The sequence below is a fragment of the Pseudorasbora parva genome, chromosome 21 (assembly GCF_024679245.1).
Source record: "Pseudorasbora parva isolate DD20220531a chromosome 21, ASM2467924v1, whole genome shotgun sequence".
Classification (NCBI taxonomy): Eukaryota; Metazoa; Chordata; class Actinopteri; order Cypriniformes; family Gobionidae; genus Pseudorasbora; species Pseudorasbora parva.
Window position 1 is genome coordinate 39,460,004 of NC_090192.1, and position 25,030 is coordinate 39,485,033.

Here is a 25,030-nt window from a genome sequence, read left to right on the forward strand (position 1 = left end):
GCAACTGAATAGCATCACTTGTGACTTTAGCATCATAACAGTGAGTTTTGCATGTACTAAACATGTCAGAAAATAGCGGGTTGCTTTAATAAATGAATACAGTTTATTAAATGGGGTTCAGATGTCTAAAAAAGGTTGTGTAGAGCGCATTAGAAAACCGTAGGACGGTGTAATTCCACATGTTGGCCAGCAGATGCCACTGTGTGTGCGGCAGCGGAAGTGACCTCATCTGCAGTATTTACACACACACACACACGAAGCACACATTCAGCGCTGTCAGATCGACACTGCTGGATCACGGCGCAATGATTTACCACAAATGTCCCGATAGAAAGACATTTAGGAGATTAATCGCAATTCGGAGTGAAGAATCTGATGTTTAACGTAAGTGACCTGCGCAAGCTAAGCGCTAGCATGCTAACAATTGAAAATTATAATAACAGGCGTATGAACTCATATTCTCAGGTTATTGTTGCTGTGATAGGTTTATGAGCGGGAATAAGAAATGCTAGTCGCACACCGGTATATTTTAACAGTCGATGTTCATATTTATGTTATTAGCTAATGGTTTATGTGATGGTTTTATGCCTCGTTTAGCGCAGACAGGCACTAGATAGGCAGCACACTATGGTTTGAGACACAGTCAGTGTTATCCTGACTGGTCCAAAGGGTGGGAATGTACCTGTGTGGCAGGTAACGAGTCCTTTTCCTTATCAACAAGCTTCTTCGTGTCAGGTATTGATTAAAGTCCTCGAGTTGAGACATAATTATACCTGAGGTACTTTACTAACGGGCTCATATTACTTCACTCTTGCTTTCTGATAACGCGCTCTGCGGCTGAGGGGCGTGGTTAGCGGAGGGCGTGGCGGTGTGTGGGTGTGGCTACCTGTTGGGCGTGGCCGCCACTGTGACATTTGTGAAGAAATGGTTGATGTGCAAAAGTACATATAATAAAAATCGACCTGTCGGCACCCGTGAATAATTAGTTGACTAATTAGTAGGGTGCTTTATAATTAGACATTTTATTTTTACATTTTTTCCATCTTTTAAAAAAGCTATTATAAAAAGTAGCCCATAAGTGCACTATATTCCTTGAAGTCTATGTGATAAGACTTTATTTTACAATGTGGGTTACACGTTACATTTAGTTACTATAGTAATTAGAGATTCACATTGCATTTCTTGCCTAATTCTTATGTATGTATTTATTTATTTTTGTAAGTGTGATCCTGACGGTAGCGATTTTTGCAGATTCCAATTTTCTTTCAAAGAACTATAATTGACAGCATATAAAAACAAAATGTGCTTTTCTGAAAACAAGTGAAAAGACAGAACAGGACAGAGTAGGAACTAAGGGTGACGTGTAACGGTACACAAATCTGACGGTTCGGTACGTACCTTGGTTTTGAAGTCATTGTTCGGTGCAGCAGTTTTACAAAATGGCTTTTATTTACTTTTATTAAACAGTGAACTAAATTATAACTAAACGTTTCTTAAAGATAATGCTGTAAACTACAGTGAGCCCTTACTTACACATGGCTATAATAAAGGACAGAGCCCAAACTATTGGCCTAAATTCAGCTGCTATTTATTTTTAGATATCAACACTTTATTAGATATGTAGATATCAACAGATTGTGCGCAAACATGGAAACTTTACATTAGATCTAGTTATAAAAATGTTTTTGTTTTTTTTCAATTTGTTGTTGAAATAGAATCATGTATACACAGTGGCTGTAATTTTCATGACAAGATTTATTTAAACACACATTAATAATCCAGAGATTACTAACAGGTTCAGAATATAATGAATATATTGGCTAATATAATGAAAATATAGGCTAATATAATGAAAACATAGGCTAATATAATGGATATATAGGCTAATATAGTGAATATATATAGGGTAATATAATGAATATATAGGCTAATATGGTGAATATATAGGCTAATATAATGAATATATTGGCTAATAATAATAAATATATAGGCTAATATGGTGAATATATAGGCTAATATAATGAATATATAGGCTAATATATTAAATATATAGGCTAATATGGTGAATATATAGGCTAATATAATGAATATATAGGCTAATATATTAAATATATAGGCTAATATGGTGAATATATAGGCTAATATAATGAATATATAGGCTAATAATAATAAATATATAGGCTAATATGGTGAATATATAGGCTAATATAATGAATATATAGGCTAATATATTAAATATATAGGCTAATATGGTGAATATATAGGCTAATATAATGAATATATAGGCTAATAATAATAAATATATAGGCTAATATAGTGAATATATATAGGCTAATATAATGAATATATAGGCTAATATATTAAATATATAGGCTAATATAATAAATATATAAGCTAATATAATGAATATATAGGCTAATATATTAAATATATAGGCTAATATAATAAATATATAAGCTAATATAATAAATATATAGGCTAATTAGTGAAAATATAGGCTAATATATTAAATATATAGGCTAATAATAATAAATATATAAGCTAATATAATGAAGATATAGGCTAATTAGTGAAAATATAGGCTAATCTAATAAATTTATATAGGCTAATGTGAACTCACCGCTTCTTTCTGCTGTTGAAACACAGATTGAGCGATTACACCACATATAATGTATTGTAAGTAAGTTACAATATACACAGTAAGTTGTAATGTATCCTCGACACACCTTCAGATTTTAATGTTCATTTTTTAAGAAGAGATGACCGTCATGTCACATTAAAGAGCGTCAAAACGGCATTTATCGTTTGAATTTTGCAATAAAATGGACTTGAATGCTTAATATTCCTTTATACTCAGGAACTTTTCCAAGTTCCTGAGTATAAAGAAATAGTGTCTAATCTTTTTCTGATGCCAGTGAAGAAGGACTAGTTCAGAGCTGGTCCAGCATGTAAAACAAAATTAATTTGACTGACAAAATAATGATTGCATTAGTGAAGCTTTCTGTTGTTTTCAGTAAAGGTCATTTCCTGATATTTAATATTTTGTTTAGTATTTACTTGCTTATTTGTTTATGCAAAGTAAAGTGTGATGCAGATGTGATTTCACATGTTTCATCACTGAATTGCTTGTTCACTGCTGTCTTTTAGCTGTTTTTTTTTTGGGAGAAAAGGACTAGTAAAGTCTGCATCACTGTCATGAGACGTTCAGTCAGCATGTGTTCTGCTGAGCTGGGAAAGATCAGCAGCGTTTACTGATGTGTCAGTAGGTCTGTGGCTGTTTTAATCAGGAAAAGAGGCCGTTTCTTCACATCTTTTAGACTGATGCCTGCACAAACGTCTCTGTGCTGTTTCATTTGCGAAATGAGAAGTTTGAGACATCAGCAAAAATAGTTTGTTTCTCTTCCTGTGTTGTGTTAAAAATGAAATGTTATGTCGGGTGTGTTTCTAAGCATTAAGGATCTGTTGCTCCAGAAGAGAATTAACAGTCGTCCGGAGGGAAAAGGCCGACATGTTAAGTGTTTTCCGAGAGCTAATGAGATTCGGGAACGGGACATGATGTTTATAGGTCAGTGGTTCTTCAGCTCTTTGACTTATGGTTTCCACCACAATATTTAAAGACATGGCACTTATAGTTTCTGTGCATTGTTTCATGATTTCAGATGTTTTAAGAGCTGAATATTCTTTAGTGCTGTTTCCCAACCTCTCTTTTTTGCCACGGCACAGTTTAGATAAGTAAAAAAATCCCAAACAACTCCACGCTGTCTGTTTGTTTGAATAGGACTAAGCAGGATAGGCCGCAGTTTCACTATATTTCCTGCAATTTCTGGTAAATATCACAATATGTGCATCAACTAGGCATTTTATTCTGGTGAGAGATAAAGAAGAGTCAATGACTACGTTTACATGGACAACAATACTCCGATATTAATCTGATTAAGACAATACTCTGATTAAGAGGCTATTATGTAGACAGCGATTTCTAATAACCTTAATCTGATTAAAGTCATAATCGAACTAAACATAAATCCGATTAAGACATGTGGAGTATGCCTATTTTAGTCGCATTATCGGAGAGCATTACAGACATGTACACACCTTAGGGTGCGTTCACACTTGTCATGTTTGGTTCGATTAAAACGAACCCTGGTGCGGTTGCTCGGTTAGTGCGGTTCATTTGAACATATGTGAACGCTGCCATCTGAACCCTGGTGCGCACCAAACATGCGGACCGAGAGCGCTAAAATGATGAGTCTCGGTCCGCCTCCAAACGAACTCTGGTGCGGTTCGATTGATATATGAACACAACACGGACCAAAGACATGTAAACGGACCAAAAACCGGACGTAATGTCACAAGATGCGACGCATAGTCAGCTGATTTGACGACACGGAAAGATTGGTGTTTCCAAAATGAGTAACTTTAACGTTAGAGGGCAAACATGGAGCAACGAGGTAGTGCCTCATCAATATTTGGTCAGACGAGCATGTTTCGAAAATGCTAGAAAAAACACACAAAAAGCAAACCTGGCTCTTCTCATCAAAGGACCTGTGCTGGCCATTAGTCGGTACAGACGACAGAACGGCCGTCTCTTTTCTGCACAATGGAGGAAATCCTGCTGCTGTTTTGAATATTTTGAACATTTTATGAGCTCTTCATGAGTTCTCAGCGGGTAAAAATAATGCCACATGTACACGCATAAAATGATCGCGTTTAATCAGCACACAGCGTTGTTTTGAACATTTCATGAGCTCTTCATGAGTTCTCTGGTAAAAAATAATGCCATATGTACACGCATAAAATGCCCGCGCGTGTAATCCGCACACAGCATTGTTTTGAATGTTCGGTAAACGAGCTCCTACGTCATATAAGCCGTCCAATCAGGTTGTGAGCGTCTCCCTGTGCCTTTGGTTCGGTAACTTTAGGTTCGCTGTTAAAAATGCCCGTGTGAACGCTAAGCGGACCAGGACTATTATGTTTGTTTTTGTTTTTTGGTCCGGACCAAAGGAACCAAACGAACCGAACTACAAGTGTGGACGCACCCTTAATCTAACTATTAATGTTGTGTCGGAGATTTCGCCGCATTTTGTGACAGGACACATAACGTTACGCACACCAGGGAAGTGCAGAGGGGAGGCTTTGTGGGTTCGAGCCTCTGCCCTTTTTGAAAATTTATCAAAAGTGCCCCTTTCAACAATCATCGGTAATACTGTGGCCAATAAAACAGATTTGGAGTTTTAATTAATATAACAACGTCTACAAAACAGTAACAAATGGCGGAAAAGTCCCGTTTATCTTTTACGTATCTGTCAGTCTGAAATGTCGTTGCCATAACGCGTTGCTATGGGCGGTGTGTGTTTTGCTTGAACACTGCGTCCTCTCTAGATTTTTTTATTTATTTTTGTTGTAATTATTTTGCTCATTGTAAAAGTAAAATACAAGTTTGTATCTGTAATCGCGAACCATATGGGTCATTCAGTGAACGCCTGTGGCTCAACGGCAGGAAAAACAATCCAAACACTCACGATTTTTAAACCTTCATCATTAATCAAAGATATTATTCTAAATGTAGGCTGTCAATAAGGAGGAAAGAGGGGTAGTGTCTCTTCAAAACAACAGAAAGAGACAATATATAATATTACAAAAATAAATCAACGTAATATTGTAAAAAACGCATGTTTTTTTTTATACTTCTTAATGTGAAGTAACACTGTCCAACAGCGACACCCGCAGGTGAAGTTAGCGGGTTTCCTGAGCCCATAAAATTAACAGACCTGCCAAAGTCACGCTAGGATTGGATGTTGGAGAGCGTAGCGTGGCATGGGGACGTAATGAAATGCCATTAATCGATCTATGTTCTATCCAAGTCTGCAGTCTCCCTCTCATTTACTGAAGCTTTCGCGCCTCGATCGCCCCCCGGTGGCCGGTCCCAGTATAGCCGCCCCTCTGCGTTTTCTAATGGACACGAGGCAAACTAAATAATAAAATTACACTTCAAATATTTTTTCCCCAAAGTTAGTTTATGTCACTGAAGGCAGTTATCATCACAATGATTTCATTTCAAGTGTTCGTTTTTAAAATAAGTTTTAGCGTTAATTTCTACATTTCCATAACTGTTTATTTCACACCAACATAATTAATTGTTCTGCATCTGTGAGAGTGTGGGCGGCCTTTTGATATCGCAGCAGTACTTCCTGCTCTACTTCCTGCTCTCTACTGCGCAACTCCGGTCCCGAAATCGCTACTGCGCAGTAGGGCTGTACTAGAATAATCGAATATTCGTTCGGTGAGGTGGCATTCGATTTTCAGTTTTGAGATTCGAATATTCGTTTTTTTTTTTTTTTCAACACGTGACTTCCGTTGCGGACTCATTCTCACTCATGCTTGAAATAATAATAATAAATTTAAAAAAACACCGCAACATGCTTTCAATAAAAGCATCGCGCATTTTAAAGATTTAAATTAACAAAAAGTCAGAATAAGACAAAATAAATCCCTTATATAGAATAAAACTAATTGTAATAGATATTACATTTTGTGTCATTTTAAAAACAATTCATTTATTCTTATTCAACTGTTTATAAGCATGCTACCGTGTTCTTTATTTATTACAGTTCATTGAAATCACTGTGTGTTACTAATTTAATTTCTGTTTTGGGATTCATTTGTTTTAAAGAAAGGTTCGTTATTAATACCTTATTAAAGTTCTTGCTCTCAACAGACTTTGTGTTTTGTATCACTTGTGCACTGTCCGTTTTCGGAGCATAAACCTGCCCGTGTAATGCGTACCGGAAACTGTTCTATTTAAAAGATTATTAAATGTTTATTAATCTTTAAAGAATGTGTGCCACCTGATCATATTGCACCAAATGCAACACTGCACTCCACTGGGTCTGCCGCAACACATTTACGATGCCGAAGAGTGAAACGTGAAGTCGTGAAAGATGATACAAATGCAAACCGACACTATTATTATATATTTAGCCCCACCCACCGAAGCTTCGAATATTCGATATTGATTGCCACCTAAGCTTCGAAGCTCAAAAAATGGCATTCAAACAGCCCTACTGCGCAGACTCGGTCCCAAGATGTCAGCGCCGTGCAGGCCGCCTAAAAGCTTCAAATCTGGCAAGCGGAAACGGATGATGTCGAGTCGTCGAGTGATGTCGAGTTCTATCACATGTAAAACAGGAACATGAATGGAGTACTCTAAAAGCAACTCATGTAAACACCTTAATCAGAATATTGTCTTATTTAGAATAAGGTGAATAATTAGATTACTGCTGTCCATGTAAACGTAGTCACTGTTAATGTTTTTCTTTAAGGTGCACTATGTAACTTTTCCGTCCGCTAGAGGTCGCCAATTAAAATAGCAATTTTCTCACAATTTACAAATAGTTGGAAACATTTGGGATATTGTAGGTACTCAACTGAACAAAATATATAACACTGGCCTGGTGGTTTTTGGATATTTTACTGAATTTTCTTTACATAGTGCACCTTTATGTGATCTGGTTGTTTTATTTGGGTCACGTGAGTACAGCATGATTTTACAGCGTTGAGTATTGTAGCCAATCACGGGGATTTCTGTTGAAAATAATAGCCAATCATATATGTTTAATTTACCGGTACTAAGAATGCTGAATGGATTTTACTGCAAGTTTACAGTTTACACAAATCTTCTCATTATCTACAAATCCACTGATTATAGCAAACAAAACACAAACACGATTTAAATAAAGATTTATGTTTAAGTTTAGTCAGAATTCTTTGTTTTTGAGACTTTGTAATTTTCCCTACAATTACCCTATATATTAAAACAGTACAAATAAAGTAACAAAAATAGATATTTTAATAGTAAAATATTGATTGGATAATCTGTAAAAATTCATTAAAAAGTGGAAATGGCTAATGAGCCAATAAGTGTTCCTAGTCCGCCATCTGGTAAGATGGTCGTCGCCTCATTTTAATGTTTTTAACGTCCTGATGTTATTTTATGATAAAAAGATTACGTATGTGGACGTGTTCAATTTTAATTTAAACAAACAAATTCAATGAAATTACTGCCGAAAAAGTCAGTAAAATGATCAAATCTTCCAATCAATTATAACCAAGCTGGAACATGATGAAGAAATCTTGCCAAATCAAATCAGGGTTTTCTTTTATATCTAGAATAGCTCAAGAAGTGTGTTGCAATTTATTATCTTTCAAATGTGGGGATTTTTATCGATTTCACCACACAGTTCCTTGGCCTCCAGTCGATTGGCACTTGTGTCTGCGTTTTGTAATTTTGATTTTCCCCTTGTGCATTAAAGAGGCAGTTTTCCACGTCCAGTCGTCTCTGGACAAACAGATCCTGCTTACTCGGACTGAGCCGTAATGAAGGAGTTGGTTACAGGCCAGATACTCAAAGCACAAGCCAAGGAGCACAGCTGGGATTCAGTGCCTCAATCATGAGATCTGCGTGCTGCAAATGTGGCCTGTTTTACTAGAGTATATCAACATATGTCCTAGTTTACTTCCACATCTAGGTGGAGCAAAGATGAAGAATATTTCATTTAATCAGATTTACCCCTTATAATTCCTTTAGTTTTGTGCTGTGTTTGAGCAACATGTAGACTTACTGTAGACCAGGGGTCCCCAAACTCGGTCCTGGAGGGCCGCAGTCCTGCAGAGTTTAGCTCCAACCCCAACCAAACTCACTTGAAACAGCTAATCAATGCCTTTATAGGACCCAGGCTGTGTCCGAAACCTGGAAAATGCTGCCTTCGGAGGAAACATTTCAAGGCAGGAAGACATCAAGCAACGTCCGAATCTAATGTTTGCTTTACTTCCTGAGACCTCCTTTGGATGGTTTTTGAAGGCAGCATACATGTATCCTTCGCTGCCATTGATATCCCACAATCCTGTGCTTTCTGACAGTCGAGCTTGGAAAATAAGATGGCGTCCGAAAGTTGCGTTTGCTGGTCAGTTTGTGTGTAAATGTATGTTTTTAGCCAATATTTTCCACTTCTGATGTCATTTCTAGCGAGAAATGAGTAGCGTAGTAATTAAATATGTGTTTAGTTCTCACCAAAGCTCGCTCTTTTTTTTGCTGTTCATCATTAAAGGTGGGGTCAGTGCTAACTGGTAACCATTGTTGATATTTCAAAGCACCAAAACAAACACGCCCCTACCCCCAAAAGAGTCTTGCCCCTATTTTGATAGCGCCGCCCCACACATATATCAGGCATCAACGGCTACGGCAAAATCTCTGTGTATCTAATCCGGGTCAAATATTCAGTGAAAAAGTCATCCCTTCTATCACAAAAACACAAACCGTTCTCATGAACAACTCGACAATACACGAGCCGACAGTCCAACTAACGACATATTACAATTATGACTGGATAAGGGTTATATAGATCATGAAAAGAGTAAACACACATATATTAGGAGTATAGTATCTTACTTGTGGGACACATTTTGTGAGCTGATGCTTGAAGCACACAGTGATGAGGTTTAGATGCTCATACGGTGTGGAAATGAACGGGTCTGTATCATCGCTGAAGTGAACCACAATACGATCGCAATTGGACTAACAAGTGAACATGACACATGAGCATAGTCAAGCAGCATATATTAGGCTAGTTCTCTGCTAATGTCCGTCATGTGTGACTCGTGTGTTTTGAATAATGACGTGCACAGAGCGAGAGCGAGCGCTCTTCTCACCATAGACACGCCCCTTACCTGCTGATTGGCTACAAGTTTGTTATTCCACTCAGCCCGTGTCCTTTTTCTAAAACGGTTTTGAAATAAGACTTACCCCACCTTTAAAGTGTTACACTGCCTTATAAGTCTGTCCGAAATTAGTTTTGTGAGGTGCCTTCATGCACAAAACACTGCCTTACAAGCCACTGCCTGATAAGGCAATGAGTCAGCTGCCTAGGTTTTCGGACGCAGCCCTAGTAAGACATTAATTAGCTGGTTCAGGTGTGTTTGATTGGGGTTGGAGCAAAACTGCAGGACAGCGGCCCTCCAGGACTGAGTTTGGGCTCCTCTGCTGTAGGCAGTCACACAACCAGTGCGTGAAGTGGGAAAAATAAAGGGGGCGGGGCTTTTGTTCTGATGTCATAAAAATCTGTAATTTGTTTTAACGGAAGTGAGAGACTGTAAATTTTGAATGCTTATATCTCCTAAATGCAAATTTTGTCATTGTTTTGTAACACACCAGCGTATTTATAACTTTAAGGCTAACACTAAAAGCTAAAAAACTTCAGTGGGCCTTTAAATAAATGTTTTTTCTGTCTTGTATCCAGTTGCTGTGAGAGAATGCGTGAGCGAGAGATGACCGGTAATGGCGGGCAGATCAGCGTTCGGCAATGGACGCCGAAGCACGTGGGCCGCTGGCTGCGTGAGGAAGGTTTCTGCGACTACGTGGACCTGCTGTGCAACAAACACCGCCTGGATGGGACCAGCCTGCTGAGCCTGAGCGAATACGACCTGCGCTCTCCTCCGCTGGAGCTCAAGGTCCTGGGAGACATCAAACGGCTGATGGTTTCTCTCAGAAAGCTGCAGAAGCAGAACGCCGACGTGCTGGAGGAGCTCGGCCTGTCCTACGACGGACACTCGCCTCAGAGCAGTGCAGGTGCTGCTATTATTAACATTATGAGCCTGCCAAGATTTTACTAGTTTGTTTAGGGATGTCACCAGTGGCGTAACTGTTTTAAAAAGTGGGTGGGACATGTGTATGGAGGGAGTTTATATTAAAGGTGCGCTATGCAACTTTACGTCCGCTAGAGGGCGCCTATTCAAATACAAAGGCGTAGTTTGATGACGCCAAGTGTGAGCGCAGCATCTTGGGACATGTGGTCTTCACCTCACAGCCGGTGGAAAATAGGACTCGGGCAGAAATCATGTTGATGGATGCGGTTATTAACGTTACTGTAGTGTGAAGCAGAGCAGGAGCGAGTGTTGAGGAGCTGAGCACGGCCGCTGGAGTGATTGTTACACAAATACGCACTTCGTGAGTACTTGGACTTTTATTATGCCACAGTCGCCGGGCGCTCAAACTATTTCCGCTTTTCCGGTCATGATTATAAGGTAAAGCAGCCCTGTTTATCATATTAGATACATTTAAGTGTGTTTAAAATGATGTTATGACGTTACTCTGTGTGTTCGCTCAACGGAAACAGAAAACAGAGGGTAACGCAGATATATATAGTTATTAATAAAGAATAAAGTCAGTGATTTTTCACCCCAGACAGATGACAGTTAAATAAAATAGTTCCAACAGATTTAGCTGTGGTGCCGAAACTGGTACAGAGAACCGTAACATTTTAATGGTATTGGTACCGACTGCTGGAATTTTGGTATCGTGACATCCCTAGTTTCTTTTTCATGTCGTTCTCATGTTCAGGTGGAGGGGACTGGTTGTGTAACGGTGAACCTTCACGGGATTGCGACGGCGTTCTGGACGAGCTGGGCGGCGACCAGTATCACCAGTACAACAACGGCAAATACAAGCAGCAGCCGCGGAGACTGGACCCGGAGTACTGGAAAACCATCATGAGCTCCGTCTACGTGGTCTTCGTTTTCGGCTTCACGTCGTTCGTCATGGTGATCGTCCACGAGCGAGTGCCGGACATGAGGATGTATCCTCCGCTTCCTGACATTTTCCTGGACAGGTGAGTCGAGGGCTGGGTATTGCTCAAAATCTTTCGATCCGGTGCCAATTTCAATACCTCAGTTTCGATACCGGTTCCTAACGATACTTTTTCCGATACCATATGCAACCGACTAGCAGCACAAGCTAACACACATAAGTGGTAGTCAACGTTAACGGTAGTCCACCTGCACGTCATCCTCAATAAACCCGTCTCAGGCGCGATAATCCAATCCTTCAAGTATTCATACTCTTGTGTAATCAACGCGCCGTCCTAAATAAACCCGTCTCTTGGGTGATCCCCAAAAACTTTGAATATTGTGATCTAATATGATTTCTGACCTGTAAGGTTGCCAGAATAATAATTACACACTGTGTGATAATAGGCCAGAGGAGAACTGGCACCCCGACTGAGTCTGGTTTCTCCAAGGTTTAATTTTCTCCATCATGCCCTGATGGAGTTTGGGTTCCTTTGGTCGCCTTTGGCTTGGCTTGTTCAGTTGGGGACTAGGGCTGAAACGATTCATCGAGTAACTCGAGTTAATCGAATCAAAAAAATCCTCGAGGCAAAATCATCTGCCTCGATGCTTCGCTTAGTCCATTTAACTACACACAGATATTGCAGAAAGGCATTTTTTGTGTAAGGACTCGGGAGTATGAGCGGATTGCGGTTATATCCGAGGTTCAGGTGCGTAAACATCCCAAAAATTGCAGGTGGATGAGAGAAATCGTTACTATGTTGATTTTAATAAAGACGCGGAACTCTCATATCACGCTAAAACGCAATGAATGCGCGTCGTTCTTTAACTTTCGTTTTCAGCTCATGTCGAGATTAAAGACCGCAATGCGAGAGAGAGAGAGCAGGCGGGCATCAGCTCTGGTAATATCATTTAATATCGCTGTTTTTAAATGAAGAAAACTGTGTGTTGAGCTTCAGGATGCGACGCTGAACATTTAAGTTTCATTTGCGGCAGTACACGCGTCAGCTGAGAAGATATATACGAGCAACTCCAAACACATGAACGCGATGGAGTTTGCAGCTTTGCACATGGATCACCGTCATTGTGATGTGTGTGAAATCTTTAATGAGACTTTATATATCCTACTTGATAATATCTTCGAAATGCACCATTAGATGTTCTCAATACTAGGCGCAACAACAAACTGTAATGCGCGCGGGTTTGTGATGAGCAGCGCTCGTGCTTTCAAAGCTCAGAGCTGCGTGCTTTTATTGATTTTGTGTAATTTAAATATCACACTTTAATCATATTTATAGCTACTAACTTAAAACAAGCTGTGTTACAATGATGAATGATTAGCTCAAAAGATCAGCATGCGTGATGTACTTTAACTGAATTAAACATATCTCGCGTTTGATCACGTTCTAGCGGTTATTCCTCCGTGTGATGTATAGGTTGTCGACCCTGGTTTATGTAAATGTAATTTTGCCAAATAAGTTTTTTTGTTTTGTTTAGCAACCTACTTCAGTGTAGCTAATATGTGACGATAGCGTCGTGCTTAACACTGAGGATTTGAAGTTGTGACGACCGGGTGCGGGAGGGTGGATGGTTTGCTTCTAACAGCTGATTCGGTGACGATAGAGCTGATCCGCACATCTCTTGTTCCAAGTTAACCTGTCCAATATGTTGCTCCAGTAAAGGAATAAATAAGACAGTAAATGCTTATGTCATGCCGGAGCTGAAGCTGAAACATGAAAGTTAAGTTGCACAACATAAATACAATGTTTAGTTATTTATATTATTTATAGAATATTTATAGAATATTAGAATATTTATATTATATAGAATATTTATATTATTTATAGAATATTTATAGAATATTAGAATATTTATATTATATGGAATATTTATATTATTTATATTGGCAATATTTTTATTTATATTACTACTATTTAGATTTATTGGTTGTAGGTTTAGTTTTAGATTGAACTATGTTTACCTTTTTAAAGTAATTTTAAATAGATTTTTATCTAATATAATATGGCAATTGTATGCATTAAAATTGTTTAGTTTCACAGTTATTAATGTATGCAATTTCAGCAATAAAACTTAATTTTTCTAAAAAGAAAACAAATTAGATGTTAATTATAAGATACCCGTCTTATTGTCTCTTATTGCTCTTTAATAAAGAAAAAGTAATTATTATCCGATTAATCGATCGATTAAGTGGTAGATTAATCGATTACAAAAAGAATCGATAGCTGCAGCCCTATTGGGGACACTTAAATTATGATCCAAGTTGTTCAACTAAATATACAAATAAAATTAATTATTTATGTCTTATTTAATTCTATAAACTATAATACTGATCTGCCAACATTATCGCTGTATGATAAACTAAAATAAGCTGATAACATCACCGTTTTCTCCAGAGCAACTGTACAGCCAAATCAAATTTTGTTGCAATATTGTCCTGTTTAACACTGTGAAGTGGCTTTAAAAACGATTGTCATTGTAAAAGCGCGATATAAATAAAGATGATTGATTGATTGACTGGTTATGGGGATGCATTCGGTTTAAGTAGAGAAATTACACTTAGGCCTGTCACGATAACACATTTTGCTGGACGATAAATTGGCCAAGAAATGATTGTGATAAATTATAATATTGTCGTTCTGAGACCATTTTCATCTAAAATAATGATAATGGCATAATAATGCAGGTACACCTTTACAAAGATCAATAAACTTTAATTTCTAAAGACTATTTAACACTAAAAATGGAAAACATTTTAAATAACCACAATAAATGAACAAAACATCCAAAAACAATAAAAGCATGGACTCTCAGTCTGTTTAAAAAATGCATTTAAATAAGTACCATAAAGAATAAATCAAATGGATGAAAACTGCAGCTGATGATTGTGTTTTAGGAGCATATTAGGGGCGGCGGTTCACTAAACCCACGGCTCGGTTCGGGTCACGGTTTTCCGTTCTGTACGGTTCTTGTTGTTTTTTTTCTTTTAATCCAGAAATGTACTTCAGCATATGATATATTAACTATCCACAATTTAGGATACAGTATTAAAATTTTTTATTTTATAATAGCCTAATCATGCACAAACTGCACTTGACCATCTCTGAGGAAAGTGAGATTTTGATACAGCGAGAGAAAGAGAAGACATTGATGACATGCTTTTCATTTATTTGGCAAAAAAAAGGAGAATGTGTGTTGCTATCTCTACAGGAACTTATGTGCCGTTTTAGCACACAAAGATTGAAGTGAAGAATTAACTTGCGTTTATCAAACTTCAGTGTAGCTTTAAGCCTCGTTTATACACGACGCGTCCGCTCGAGCGCGAGGGTGTGCGCGGCAAAAATGACGTCGACGCGGAGTGCACGTCAAATTTCGTAACTGAGTGTGGCTCCGCAACCGAAGAGCCACGAGTTCCAGACGAATCTGCTGGCCAAGAATGACGTCTCATCACGCCGCATCCAGTCTGCTCGTCGAGTATAAACACCTCCCCAAACGGACGAGGCGCGCGCAGTCAACGAGAGAGATGAGGAAAACAAAAAAGCCTGCAAATGGCAATTATTTTTTTTATTGTGCTATTCACTGATTTATTGACTATCGCGACAGGCCTAATTACACTTCTGTCAAGTGTTTCCCTGAGCACGATTGTCCCCTTCCCTTCTCCCTCGCTGGCCTGCACTTGCACTTCACGCACCGAAAGATAAACAATTTTACGATACTCATAGTATCTGAGTTTTTTGTTCGATACCATAAAAGTATCGTTGCTCGGTGCCTAGCCCTAGGTGAGTCTGTGTTGATGTGAAGCCAGTTTAGGATCCTGCCCGTGGGTTTAATGCCACAGTTGTTTTAGTTAGTTATTAGTAATTTAATAAGCTTTGTGTCTATGGTGACACGCATTGTTCAACACAGGAACTCTTGCCCCGCAGCATTATGGCATTTAGTTAAATAACATGCAAAAGTTCGGGCTGATAAGAGGTCGGTTTCTTTTGCTCAGCAAGGCGGCATTTATTTGATCAAAAATACAGTAAAATAGTGTCATATTCCTCCAGTGTAAATCATCTGTTCTCTGTGTGAATATATAGTAAAGTGTGATTTATTCCTGTGATCAAAGCTGAATTTATCATCATTACTCCAGTCTTCAGTGTCACATGATCCTTCACTAATCATTCTCAGATGAGGATTTAAACAGCTGTGCTGCTTAATATTTGTTTGGAAAGCGTGATGAATATCTTTTTTTTTTTTTGATACTTGATGGAATTTTAAAGTTGCATAAAGCCAGCCAATCTCAGTGCAGTTATTGATTTAAGCTAGCATTTTTCATTTTTTGTCAACAATGTGCATCAGGTGGACATATGAACCAAGGCTAGCATTTTTTAATCTCTAAATGCACCGCAAAAATATTATGACATCCATAAAGATGGTTCCTCTAATTCTGGTAATAGCAACAAAATCGATTCATCAAAATAGCAATGCTCCAACAATGAACACACCTGGTTTTCAGACCAGACGCCCCATTGATGTGGAGCTGGACGTGAACATGACAACTGCGTCGGGCTGAAACTAGCAAAAAACACTTGTGTTGCACATGGGGTCACATTGCATTATGTGTATGATAGGGCCCTAAGAAATTAATTGTTGAACTCTGACCTGTTCTAATGCCCTTTAACAGACCGAGTTTAGATGTTTGATTTCCTCCGCTTGCTAGTTATTGGTTTAAGGCAGCAAAAATAAATGTGAACGGCTCTAAAGTTCAATTGGACCCATTAGAGGTTTGAGGTTTCCTGTTGATGGTAATTTTCTCCATCATGCTGAAATTCCCCACAGGACATGATTAGACGTTACAGCTGAAGATGAGAATGAAAACACTAAACAGCAGCATAAATCACCATCTGTTTGGAGGAGTATTATGTTTTCCTCTCTTTGTGACCTTTTGCCTGTTTCTCTTCTCTCTACAGTGTACCCAGAATCCCCTGGGCTTTTGCAATGGCTGAAGCCTGTGGCGTGATCCTGTGCTCCATTTGGCTGCTAGTTCTGCTGCTTCATAAACACAGGTAACACACACACACACACACACGACAGATGCCTCGCTTTACAGATACCAAGAGTTTATGGAGAATGAATAATGTACATCAAAACTAATTGTAAATCATTTTGTCACATGATTTTAGTAAATGAGGCTTAATTTTGTTATAACGTGAATCCATGAACCAGTGTCTATAAGATTTACGTTTTATAAATATGTTTAATCACACATTTTTATAATTAAAAGAAGAGTTGTAGTTAGTCTCTTTTTTTGGGTGATTAACGTAAACGATTTAATACAATAACACATCTTATGAAGACAATTCGCACTTTTATCCCTGACCCACTTTCACGCGTTTCTTTCAGGTCGATCCTGTTGAGGCGGTTGTGTAGTCTGATGGGGACGGTCTTTATGCTGCGCTGCGTCACAATGTTTGTGACGTCTCTTTCTGTACCGGGTCAACACCTGCAGTGCACTGGAAAAGTACAGACATTTTTATTAATTTTAATTAATTATTAGCTTTTTATCAATCCTGAGGTCATGGCTTGGACTAACATGTAACTGATTAAAAATGCACCTTGAAATCACTTTGGATAGACGCACCTAACAAATGCATTAATGTAAATTGTGACAAGCTCAATGGGGAAAAAATTCATCCAAGATGTGAGAAATGTTGATTAAACATAAAATTCATTCAACACCAAAATGTTTAAATAAACATGATTTGCAAACGGCCATCGTTACAGTTGTACAATGCATTATTTTTATATAGAATGATGGGTCAGAGCATCTCCAAAACTGCAGCTCTTGTGGGCTGTTCCCGGTCTGCAGTGGTCAGTATCTATCAAAAGTGCTCCAAGGAAGGAACAGTGGAGAACCGGCCACAGGGTCATGGGCGGCCAAGGCTCATTGATGCACGTGGGGAGCGAAGGCTGGCCCGTGTGGTCCGATCAAACAGACGAGCTACTGGAGCTCAAACTGCTCCAGAAGTTAATGTTGGTTCTGATAGAAAGGTGTCAGAATACACAGAGCATCTCAGTTTGTTGCGTATGGGGCGGCATAGCCGCTGACCAGTCAGGGTGCCCATGCTGACCCCTGACCCCGCAGAAAGCACCAACAGTGGCACGTGAGCATCAGAACTGGACCACGGAGCAATGGAAGAAGGTGGCCTGGTCTGAGGAATCACGTTTTCTTTTACATCACGTGGATGGCCGGGTGTGTGTGTGTGTGTGTGTGTGTGGCTTACCTGAGGAACACATGGCCCCAGGATGCACTATGGGAAGAAGGCGAGCCGGCGGAGGCAGTGTGATGCTTTGGGCAATGTTCTGCTGGGAAACCTTGGGTCCTCCATCCATGTGGATGTTACTTTGACACGCTCCACCTACCTAAGCATTGCTGAGACCATGTTCAGCCTTTCATGGAAACGGTATTCTGGTGGCTGTGGCTCTTCCGGCAGGATAATGCTCCTGACACAAAGCACAAATGCTTCAGGAATGGTTTGAGGAGCACAACAACCAGTTTGAGGCGTTGACTCGGCCTCCAAATTCCCCAGATCTCAATCCAATCGAGCATCTGTGGGATGAGCTGAACAAACAAGTCCGATCCATGAAGGCCCCACCTCGCAACTTACAGGACTTAAAGGATCTGCTGGTAACATCTTGGTGCCAGATACCACAGCACACCTTCAGGGGTCTAGAGGAGTCCATGCCTCGACGGGTCAGCAAAAGGGGGACCAACACAAAATTAGGAATAATATGCCTGATCGGTGTATATATCACAGCATTAACTTAGCAATATGTTACCTGCAAACTATTGAAAATGTAATCCCCCCAAAAAATCTGTATTAGTATGGTTCTTTCCCTATGTATTTATTTATTTACTTTATTTACTCTCTCTCTCTCTCTCTCTCTCTCTCTCTCTCTCTCTCTCTCTCTCTCTCTCTCTCTCTCTCTCTCTCTCTCTCTCTCTCTCTCTCGCTCTCTCAGATATACGGTGACATGTGGGCGAAGCTTCAGCGTGCTGTGGCCATATGGAGCGGGTTTGGGATGACCCTCACTGGAGTCCAGACGTGTGGAGATTATATGTTCAGCGGACACACCGTCGTTCTCACCATGCTCAATTTCTTCGTTACAGAATGTAAGTATACACACACACACACACACACTTGTTGTTTTCTGTGGAGTAGGTGTGTGATGGTATTAAAAGTTCTTATCCCAATAATTACTTAAGCTTTTAATAAGGAGGGCTTGTGTGTTGTCTTCCTGACAGGTTTAATAACCATTTTCATATGACAAAAATACCTTTTTTTAACTTTTTGCTAGTTTAATGACTGGAAAAACAGTTGATATTTTTAATATTTGGCATGTGTGTGTGTAATAAGCAGTGTATGTGCGTTGTGCACCGCCTATAGGCTCATATATTACTAACACTCTTTAAATAACACTAAAAATACTGCACTATTGACTTTAGAGCAGGTGTGTGTTGGTCAATGGTTTTCAGTTCCTCACAATAGCAACGCTCCAACAATGCTCCTGAACACACCTGGTTTAGACCAGATGCCTATGGGGGAACACACACACACACACACACACACACTAATGGGGGAACAGATGGGCCAGTGCATTTGATATTTAAATAACGAGGAGCTGGACGTGAACATGAGAACTGCGCTGGGATGAAACTAGCAGAAGAAACTTGTGCCTGAACTTGTGTATGATTCAATACAAGTCAAGTCACCTTTATTTATATAGCGCTTTATACCATTGTATAAATACAATAAAACAATACACAAAATGTTTTTGTGAACAAATGTTTCAAACAGATCAAAGTGCGAATGACCTATAAAGAACTTATCAGATTAAAATGTAAATCTCTCTGTAACTCTTTACAATAAGGTACATTAGTTAACTACGTTAGTTAACATGACCTAATAATGAACTTCACGTATGAAGCATTTATTTATCTTTGTTAATGTTAATTTCAACATTTACTAATACTTTATTAAAATCTTGTTAACATTAGTTAATGAACAGTAAACTAACATGAACAAACCATGAACAGCTGGTTTTATATTAAAGGACAACTGCGGTTTCTTCTCAATGCTTCGGTTTGTAGGGACCCTCATTATGCTCCGTGTTAGTGTGAGGCTATTTTGAGCCTTGTTGGTGATATTAACTAGCGATTTAATTTCACTTATGCCCCATACACAAACGTTAAAAGCTAATCTGTTTTTAGAGATAAAACTCTCTACATGCACGTCATCCTCAATTAACCCGTCTCAGGCGCGACGACTCCAATCCTTCAAGTATTCATACTCTTGTGTAATCGACGTGCCATCCTCAATAAACCCGTCTCTTGCGTGATACCCAGAAATGTTGAATATTCTGATCTGATATAATTTATGACATGTAAGGTTGCCAGAATAATAATTATACACTGTTTAATAATAGGCCAGAGGAGAACTGGCACCCCGACTGAGTCTGGTTTCTCCAAAGGTTTATTTTTCTCCATCACGCCCTGATGGGGATTCGGTTCCTTTGGTCGCCCTTGGCTTGGCTTGCTCAGTTAGGGACACTAACATTATGATCCAAGTTATTTCAACTAAATATACAAATAAAATTAATTAATTTGGTCTTATTTAATTCTATAAACTATAATACTGATCTGCCAACATTGTTATTCAACATCTCTCTCTCTTTCTCTCTCTGTCTGTGTGTTCACAGACACGCCGCGCAGCTGGAACTTCATCCACACGCTATCGTGGGTCCTGAACCTGTTCGGGATCTTCTTCATCCTGGCAGCTCACGAGCATTACTCCATCGACGTCTTCATCGCCTTCTACATCACCACCAGACTCTTCCTGTATTATCACACGCTGGCCAACACGCGAGCCTACCAGCAGAGCCGGCGCGCGCGCATCTGGTTCCCCATGTTCTCCTTTTTCGAGTGCAACGTTAACGGACCCGTGCCGAACGAATACTGCTGGCCCTTCACTCGACCCACCATCCTCAAGCGGCTCATCGGCTGAACACACACACACACACACTTCAGTCCTGGGATTCTCGCGATGCCATGATGTAGAGGAGGCCAAACCCCACATCTGACCCCTCGATCAACGTTTCCTCCTGTAGCTGTCGTCTTTAAAGGGATAGTTCACCCAAAAATGAAAATATAATGTTTATCTGCTTACCCCCAGTGCCAACATGAGGTGTGTTTGATTCTTCAGTAGAACACAGATGAAGATTTTTAACTCCAACCGCAGCTGTGTAGGTCATATAATGGGTAACAATTCTATGAGAGCAAAAAAAAACAACTGATGCTTAGACAACATGCACACAGAGCCCTGTGGCTCATGACGACACATTGATATATTAAGACACAAAACGATCAGTTTGTGTGAGAAATCGAGCCGTATTATATCATTTTAACCTCAAACACAACGCTATATCCAACAGCCTGGAACGTGCTTCACTTCCGGTAAGGTCAAAATACACGATCTGGATATACGAGCTGAGAATTGTTACCCATTCACATCATTATATGACCTACACAGCTACGGTTGGAGTTAAAAGTCTTCATCTGTGTTCTACTGAAGAAACACACATGTTGGACGCACTGGAGGTCAGCAGATAAGCATCTACATTTCATTTTTGGGTGAACTATCCCTTTAAAGGGATTTCTCTTCCCATTACTGTGGATATCACCTCATTTTTCTCTTATGAAAAATGAGAAATCATTTTTTCTTTATTTTATGCCAGACACTGAAACTACTAAACTGGAACTACGGAAGTCTTGCTTTTCCCGCTGACGGGGAAACATTCAGGCCTCTAAAAATGGTCTGCATGACAGTTGGCAGTATTCATTTCCCCTAGTTTCATAATCAGCGATATTTGAAGTTAATTTCTCCCAGAGACATTTCAACATGAAGCCACTGACATGATCAACCTCTGAAGCAATACGGATCATCTTAATGCTCTTTTAGGATCTTTGTAAGGAACCGTAAGGTTTTCATTCAGTCGTGCTTGTTGTGTAGGTCTTATTGCCATTTATTGTTGCTATTTTCATAGTGCAGATTTTATTTTGGCAGTATTAGTATCGATATGGAATGACAAAATGGAAATACTGTGTTTAAGACTTAAAATTCTCCCCTGTATTTGAGTGAATCTCTCAAAATATGGCAAGGTCATAGTTTACGAGACAATTATATATATATATATATATATATATATATATATATATATATATATATATATATATATATATATATATATATATTTATTTATGTTTTTTTTTTTAAATCCTGAAATGATATAGATTTTAGAAATATATATATATATATATATACACATATTCACATACTTTTGCATTAAGAATATATATTCATTTATATATATATATATATATATATATATATATATATATATATATATATTACTTTAAATATATTCTTTGGTTTTTTGCATTATGAAAATCTCACTATTATTTATTATATTTTTGTACTTTTCAATGGGTATTCCAATAAGTTTGCACTATAATACAATTATTTTTATTCTAAACCGCATACATTAAAACATAAACAGCAAAGATTGCAGTGATTTAAACATTTTACAAATGTAATATTATTTCTTTTTAAAGTGAAGTATGACCTGGACCTGTCGTGAGATTCACTCAGTTTGGTCATTATTACTGTACTTTCCTCATTAATGAGTGTTTTGAGAAGCAGATCTCGCCAAACGTTCGATGTTTTTTAACTGCATCATTCCAGTTGCCAATGGTACGTGTCTTAGTCTTTATACAAGCATTTTTTTCACTAATGTTCTGATTTATTTTCAGATCTACTGTTTATGAGGGTGTTTGTTACTTTTTGAACGTTTACAAAAAAATGTGTGACTGATGGTAAAACAGAACAGTCTCCCTGTGCTCGTCTTATCTCGTGTCTTAAAGGATGTTTAAATGGACTGAATGTGTTTTTATCATAATCAGGGCTAGTTTTGATGAGATTTAGGTCGTTAGGATTTTAATTTGGTGTATTTATAGTTCTTTGAGCACAGAGAATTGACTGACCTCGTGCGTGTTTTGTGGGGATGTGCAGAATTATAGAGTTCAGATCGGTGGTATTATAATGTTATTTGTTCAAATGTCTCTTGACATTTCTCTTCTTTGCAGTATGTAACACTGAATCAAAAGCATTCAAAAATTAAACACATAGTTTGCTGCTTTCATCTTCTGACTTGCCATATGTTTGATAAACTACGAATCGTTGAAACTCTCTGAACGCTGCTCAAACCGGCTCATCATCTGAGGATTATTTCATTGGGAAGTGCTTGAAGAGTTCATTCAGCCTCCTTACGGACTTTTATTAAGGCTGGAAAAAGTGGGATATTGTGTTCCGGTGGATTCGGGATGCTCTAGATGTTTTCGTCTGCCATCATTAATAAAAATTAACAAAATCAGAAAAGTGCAGTTTTTGTCCGGTTGTTTTTGTAAAAAGAATGCATAAATATATATACGAAGAAATGGGGAAAAAAAACAACAAAAAACATGCATAAATATACAAAGAAATGTAAATAAATAAATGTGTGTATGTTTATATATATATATATATATATATATATATATATATATATATATATATACATATATATATATATATATATATATACAGTCTTGTTCAAAATAATAGCAGTACAATGTGACTAACCAGAATAATCAAGGTTTTTAGTATATTTTTTATTGCTACGTGGCAAACAAGTTACCAGTAGGTTCAGTAGATTCTCAGAAAACAAACAAGACCCAGCATTCATGATATGCACGCTCTTAAGGCTGTGCAATTGGGCAATTAGTTGAAAGGGGTGTGTTCAAAAAAATAGCAGTGTCTACCTTTGACTGTACAAACTCAAAACTATTTTGTACAAACATTTTTTTTCTTCTGGGATTTAGCAATCCTGTGAATCACTAAACTAATATTTAGTTGTATGACCACAGTTTTTTAAAACTGCTTGACATCTGTGTGGCATGGAGTCAACCAACTTGTGGCACCTCTCAGCTGTTATTCCACTCCATGATTCTTTAACAACATTCCACAATTCATTCACATTTCTTGGTTTTGCTTCAGAAACAGCATTTTTGATATCACCCCACAAGTTCTCAATTGGATTAAGGTCTGGAGATTGGGCTGGCCACTCCATAACATTAATTTTGTTGGTTTGGAACCAAGACTTTGCCCGTTTACTAGTGTGTTTTGGGTCATTGTCTTGTTGAAACAACCGTTTCAAGGGCATGTCCTCTTCAGCATAGGGCAACATGACCTCTTCAAGTATTTTAACATATGCAAACTGATCCATGATCCCTGGTATGCGATAAATAGGCCCAACACCATAGTAGGAGAAACATGCCCATATCATGATGCTTGCACCTCCATGCTTCACTGTCTTCACTGTGTACTGTGGCTTGAATTCAGAGTTTGGGGGTCGTCTCACAAACTGCCTGTGGCCCTTGGACCCAAAAAGAACAATTTTACTCTCATCAGTCCACAAAATGTTCCTCCATTTCTCTTCAGGCCAGTTGATGTGTTCTTTGGCAAATTGTAACCTCTTCTGCACATGCCTTTTTTTTAACAGAGGGACTTTGCGGGGGATTCTTGAAAATAGATTAGCTTCACACAGACGTCTTCTAACTGTCACAGTACTTACAGGTAACTCCAGACTGTCTTTGATCATCCTGGAGGTGATCATTGGCTGAGCCTTTGCCATTCTGGTTATTCTTCTATCCATTTTGATGGTTGTCTTCCGTTTTCTTCCACGTCTCTCTGGTTTTGCTCTCCATTTTAAGGCATTGGAGATCATTTTAGCTGAACAGCCTATCATTTTTTGCACCTCTTTATAGGTTTTCCCCTCTCTAATCAACTTTTTAATCAAAGTACGCTGTTCTTCTGAACAATGTCTTGAACGACCCATTTTCCTCAGCTTTCAAATGCATGTTCAACAAGTGTTGGCTTCATCCTTAAATAGGGGCCACCTGATTCACACCTGTTTCTTCACAAAATTGATGACCTCAGTGATTGAATGCCACACTGCTATTTTTTTGAACACACCCCTTTCAACTAATTGCCCAATTGCACAGCCTTAAGAGCGTGCATATCATGAATGCTGGGTCTTGTTTGTTTTCTGACAATCTACTGAACCTACTGGTAACTTGTTTGCCACGTAGCAATAAAAAATATACTAAAAACCTTGATTATTTTGAACAAGACTGTATATATATATATATATATATATATATATATATATATATATATATATATATATATATATATATATATATATGCAGAGATGTAAAAAAAAAATAGATGCATATACATATATACGTTGAAAT

General features: G+C 38.4%; 1 protein-coding gene across 3 annotated transcripts in view; it reads left to right on the forward strand.

Annotated features, from left to right (window-relative positions):
• Positions 1 to 21,866, forward strand: part of LOC137056418 (sphingomyelin synthase-related protein 1-like) — a 32,255-nt gene extending 10,389 nt beyond the window's left edge. Inside the window, exons 1-7 of one of the 3 annotated variants that reach the window (XM_067430507.1) lie at positions 227 to 384; positions 10,296 to 10,624; positions 11,396 to 11,663; positions 16,590 to 16,685; positions 17,023 to 17,140; positions 18,643 to 18,793; positions 20,380 to 21,866. In XM_067430507.1, coding sequence (XP_067286608.1) covers positions 10,309 to 10,624; positions 11,396 to 11,663; positions 16,590 to 16,685; positions 17,023 to 17,140; positions 18,643 to 18,793; positions 20,380 to 20,684 — 1,254 coding nt within the window. In that variant the 5' untranslated portion in view covers positions 227 to 384; positions 10,296 to 10,308 and the 3' untranslated portion in view covers positions 20,685 to 21,866. Of the gene's footprint in view, positions 1 to 226; positions 385 to 3,453; positions 3,566 to 10,295; positions 10,625 to 11,395; positions 11,664 to 16,589; positions 16,686 to 17,022; positions 17,141 to 18,642; positions 18,794 to 20,379 lie in introns of those variants that run through there. The other 2 variants (XM_067430508.1, XM_067430506.1) reach the window with 2 other exon arrangements.
• Positions 21,867 to 25,030: the final 3,164 nt, after the last annotated feature.